This window comes from Limulus polyphemus, unplaced genomic scaffold (assembly GCF_000517525.1).
Source record: "Limulus polyphemus unplaced genomic scaffold, Limulus_polyphemus-2.1.2 Scaffold5880, whole genome shotgun sequence".
NCBI lineage: Eukaryota > Metazoa > Arthropoda > Merostomata > Xiphosura > Limulidae > Limulus > Limulus polyphemus.
Genome location: NW_013671490.1, coordinates 37,597 through 40,088, shown reverse-complemented (window position 1 = coordinate 40,088; position 2,492 = coordinate 37,597). Strand labels below are relative to the sequence as shown.

The following is a 2,492-nucleotide window of genomic DNA, read 5'->3' as shown; positions in this document are numbered from 1 at the left end:
AACGCCCACACTGCTGAAAGATGTTTGGTGTGACGGGGATTCGAACCCGCGACCCTCAGATTAGGTAACAAATCTATCTTTGTTGTTTAATACACATACAAATACTTTCCAGGTAAGAGTTTAAAAATTGTTTTCTCAAGTAAATAATGTTACTTCTAGGTAACGTACACATTTATAGCTTAACGAAATATACTTCACAAAAACATATTGTTTGTGCAATATAGACCTATTTAAGTAAGAAATTAAAAAATACACATTTTTACGCCGTATTATAATAATTCCTGCAATAAAGGGTAACAATGTTTTAAGGACTGATGAAAGCTTTTAAATTGGCTGTACTAGTTCGACGTATTTTTATACATCAAATAACTTATGTTCACATGACCATATTATCATATTTAACATTTTTGGATAGCAAAGTTTATTATGTAATCATCTAATTTATCCATTATTAAATTCTAAATTGAATATAACACACTTGAAAAGTAACTTCTACGCTTACGTGTTTTATAAATGTATATTTGTTTGTTTGTTTTATTGTTAAGCGCAAAGCCCCACAATGGGATAACTGTGCTGTGCCAAACATGGGTATCTAAACCCGGGTTTAAGCGTTTCAGCCTTTCCGCTGAGGACGTATATATATATAAATGTGTGTGTGGGATTTAAAGTCATTTAATACGGTATTAGAGCTGTTTTATTATTGTATTTTGTTCTACTTTCAACAGCTTCGACCAGCCATATTCCATCTTCCTAAATAAAATGGACAATTCTATGCTTTCTATACTATCCAGCAGTTTCATTATTATATCTAATGGAGAGATAACTTATTGGGCAACTTTTGTGTTATTAGTTTTGTGTTTGTTTGTTTATTGTTTTATTTTATTAAAACAAATCTGAGCATAGAATCAACAAAAAATTTACTATATTGTATAACATCTAATTAAGGAATCGAACGTAAGTCACGTATACAAATGAAATACCGCCAACATCAATTTCTTAACATCATACCTTTAACGAGCAGAATAATAGTCCACATAATCCACATGCTTTGTTGACTAATATACGAAACCAGCGAAAGAGGAACTCCACAATAGGTCAGATTCCGTCTCAAATAACCCTACGGAGGTACATCGTTCATGTGCCACATCTACCCCTGACTGGGTTATTGTTGCCTGGCTGTTCACTCACTGAAAGAAACGTTGAGATACCGCTCACTATTGATGGGTTGTAAAAGAACGCCACCATCGGTCAAATGAGACAATAATTGAAGAATCATCGTGTGACTTATACAGGAAACTTAGCTAATGTTGCCTGACCATGTTTACTAAAGAATATCAATATTTCAAGTAATATGCTAGTCTATTTATTAAAGTTATAATACAATTTACGTTTCTCGTCAGTCAGATTTCTTCAAAACTGGTGTTTGCTCTTAGGTTAGATTTTTGTTGGTGTTTTTGTATTTGTGATGTTATCGTTTTATGCATGTATGTATTCGAGTTAATTATTATAAAGTGTCCAAAAAAGTCACTTACAGTGATTTTGTGGTGTTATCGTCTTCCCAATATAATGATTAGGATATCCAGGAAGAAATGTAAAGTGTGACTGCTAAAATGCTACTTCTGTTATTTGGTCGAGAGAATTTCAGTCAAGAAAAACTGTTCAGGATATTTAACATCTAGTCATTTCTATTTATAATCAAGGCTTTTGAGACTCTAAGCAAATATTGAATATTTCCAGGCTGTTATTATTATGATAAACATTAACAAATACTAAACAATTATCATGTACACCTGTCGTCAGAGTGTGACAATTGGTATGATTATTTGTTCCTTCATTTAGAAGCTTCTTTGTTCATTTCGTAGAGCAAAATTGCACACACAAGAAAACGAGTGAAATCATTAGGTGATAAATACAGTTCCAATTTTTTCAGTTGGTTAAACATTGGGAATACTCCTTCTAAGTCATAAGTGAACCCCTGTAGCTTTGTTATACATACAATTTGAAGTTGTTTCTTTTGTTTTGAAGAATGAGTTTAAAAGGCATGAGAAATATGTTCCAATACAATTATACACCTAGAATAAATCATACGTATGATAATAATATAATAATATTCTGAGATATTATTATCAATGCGAAATACCAAGGTTGAAAACAGGGGGAAGAGTTATAATACAAACACCATGTTTCTATATCTGAAACAGGGGGAAAAGAGTTATAATTCAAACACCATGTTTTTTGTTGTTTTTACCTGAAACAGGGGAAAAGAGTTATAATACAAACACCATGTCTTTTGTTGTTGTTATTTAACCTTAAACAAGTTGAAAGAGTTATTATACAAACACCATGTTTTTTGTTGTAGTTTTTTACCTGAAACAGGGGGAAGAGTTATTATACAAACACCATATTTTTTGTTGTAGTTTTTTACCTGAAACAGGGGGAAAGAGTTATTATACAAACACCATGTTTTTTGTTGTAGTTTTTTACCTGAAACA

General features: G+C 31.7%; 1 protein-coding gene across 1 annotated transcript in view; it reads right to left on the bottom strand.

Annotated features, from left to right (window-relative positions):
- LOC111089319 overlaps nucleotides 1-1,170 on the bottom strand; it is an 18,429-nt gene extending 17,259 nt beyond the window's left edge. The window contains exon 1 of the mRNA XM_022401595.1: nucleotides 1,009-1,170. Within this exon, the coding sequence (XP_022257303.1) occupies nucleotides 1,009-1,045 (37 nt within the window). The 5' untranslated portion in view covers nucleotides 1,046-1,170. The remainder of the gene's footprint in view (nucleotides 1-1,008) is intronic.
- Nucleotides 1,171-2,492: the final 1,322 nt, after the last annotated feature.